Source organism: Cyprinodon variegatus, unplaced genomic scaffold (genome assembly GCF_000732505.1).
Source record: "Cyprinodon variegatus isolate N-32 unplaced genomic scaffold, C_variegatus-1.0 Scaffold105, whole genome shotgun sequence".
Lineage (NCBI taxonomy): Eukaryota > Metazoa > Chordata > Actinopteri > Cyprinodontiformes > Cyprinodontidae > Cyprinodon > Cyprinodon variegatus.
Window position 1 is genome coordinate 830,124 of NW_015150558.1, and position 2,454 is coordinate 832,577.

Here is a 2,454-nt window from a genome sequence, read left to right on the forward strand (position 1 = left end):
AGAGACAGCATGAAAAGTCAGCTGAGTACAAAACATAGAGAGGAAAACAAGAAGAAAAGGGACAAGAAGAGAGGGACACAACCTAGAACAGATAATGGATGTCTATTCTATTAACATTTCTCATTATCAGTTTGTATGAAATCGTACGAAAAGTTATGCACAGTATTTCGTACGCTTTGGACGTTTTTCCTCGAAAATACAGATCAGTGCGCAGCCAGACAGACGAAAAAAGCAGATCCGCGGACGGACGCAAAACTGGGATTCACAGTGCAATAATCCCTTCTTCAGGTCTCTAACTAGGTTGCTTGCTGTTTTGTATCTTAGGGTTAGGGTCAGGGTAAATTCTATGTTAAATTCTATGTTATTTAATGGTGCGTAAGATGCGCATGCGCAAGGATATCTTGTCTCAAGGCAAGACGTAAAAATACGACGAAATGCGACGAAAAAACGTCTAAAACGTACAAAATGACGGTGCATAACTCTTCGTACGATTTCATACAAACTAATAATGAGAATACACTGATTCTATTAACTGCCTGTCTTTGCCTAGGGCCCCAGATTTCCTAAATCCACCCCTGCTCCCAGCTAAAGTGGCTAAAGTTACTTAACTGATCTGATTATCATGCAAATCATCAGGTTTATTTGTAAAAAAAAAAAAAAATGGAGTTTCAATCTGGTTATCTACATCTATTAAGGTTCCAGCTCTGTTCATTATTTGGTTGCATATCAGTGAACAAAGGCATCAGTTGGTTTAAATGCAAACAGTAAGCTAATAACTGTCCACAGGATGCATAGATGGCTCCTTTTCTGTGATCTAAGAGAAGATTAGAAAGGTAAATCCTGCAGCACCCACAGGTTAAAACATTCCCAGCAATGAGAGTTGTTGGTGTTTGATGACGTAAAAGCTGCTGCAGTCCAGCCATAAACAGAGTGGACATGATGACAGGGAGGGATGTTCAGAGCAGTGAACGGGAATCCTTCAGATCAACAAATAAACAAAGCAGCCTCTCTGCTGTCAGCTGCAGGGACGCTTCAGACACCAGCTCCTCCTGGACATCCTGCTCCTCCTTTGTCTCCCAGACTCCTCCAGCCTGCGTCCTCTGCTGTCAAATCAAATTCCTCGCTCTCCATCATACCCCCCCCCTCCATCTTCCTCCATCTTCTCTCTCTGGATGACTTATTCCAGCCTCCATAAGCTGCCAGATTATACCTTTAACGGGTCTGATGACATGACAATGTGAACTGATTAAACACCATGTCTGTTTTCTCACATGGGAAGAGCAAACAAAGCCTGCAGAGACAGTGATTGTTGCATTAGAGGTGTGTTATAATTCATTCAGAGCTGCTGTCCTTCTGGTTCAGAGTAAAGGAGAAACTGAGTCTCTAATAAAGAGGAGGAGGCTTCCCTTTATCTCACCTCCTGCAGAAGGAGATCAGATATTTGTGGAACAATGACAACAAAAGGAAGCCAGCTGTTTGTTTCTCTATGGCCTTCACCCTGCAGCTCCCAGCCCATGCATGCATCCCCCTCATCCAGACCCGGACCATGCCTACCTTCTCGGCTCCTCTATGTTTCTTGGCCGCTGGAGGCTCGTCGTGCAGCCGCCTGACAACAATAGCTCCCGCGCCGTTCTTTACTCCACAGTCCGGCGCTGGTTTCCCGGAGGCTCCGGGGATGGTGGTGCTTTCCCCCGCGGGGATCCGGGGCTCCGGCACGGGGCCGAGGCAGTGTCCGGGGCCCAGGTGATGCTCCGGCAGGAAGGCGGAGGAGGGCGGAGGAGATGGGCCATCATCGCCGGGCTTCTCCTTCCTGACCCGGCCGGGCGCAACGGGTGCGTCCCGGTCTCTCTTCCAGCCCCGGATCAGGTTCTTGCCCTTCCTGTCCTCCTTGCCTTTGGCCGCAGGAGGTGCGGCCGCGCCGGGCTCCTGCATCCCGCCGCTGCTGTTATTGTTTCCGTCCGCATCCCTGCCGGCCGCTGAAATCATCTCTTCTGCGCCTCCGCCGCTGCGCCCTTGAGGCTGCGGCCGCAGATGAACACCGAGCCCCGGACGCGCTTCCGGATGATCCGCCGCCCCCTCCGGATCCTCCCTTCCGTCCTGGCCGCCTCGGCTGCGTTTGAGCGCGGATCTCCTCGGCTCCGACCCGCCGCCTGGTCCCCGGGTCTGGAGCGAGGACAGGGCCGCGTGTCTGTGGGCTGAGGAGGAGGAGGAGATGCAGGAGGAGGAGGAGGAGGAGGAGGAGGCGGTGTGGTTGTGTGACAGCTCCCTGCAGTCTGTCAGCAGCTCTCCATTCTCCTCAGCTCTCAGGAAACGTTTCATCTCCTCCTCTCCTCTCCTTTGTTGATCTCCGCGATCATCAGCATTCAGGTCATCATCGGAGCGCCAGCAGCCGCAGTGAAGCTCAGAGGTGGAGGAGACTCTGATGGAGCCTCTGATGGAGCCTCTGATGGAGCC

The 2,454-nt window shown here is 51.6% G+C and overlaps 1 protein-coding gene across 1 annotated transcript in view; it reads right to left on the bottom strand.

The window, feature by feature from the left end:
• znf608 (zinc finger protein 608) overlaps nt 1-2,454 on the bottom strand; it is an 86,443-nt gene extending 83,989 nt beyond the window's left edge. The window contains exon 1 of the mRNA XM_015374548.1: nt 1,555-2,454. Within this exon, the coding sequence (XP_015230034.1) occupies nt 1,555-2,319 (765 nt within the window). The 5' untranslated portion in view covers nt 2,320-2,454. The remainder of the gene's footprint in view (nt 1-1,554) is intronic.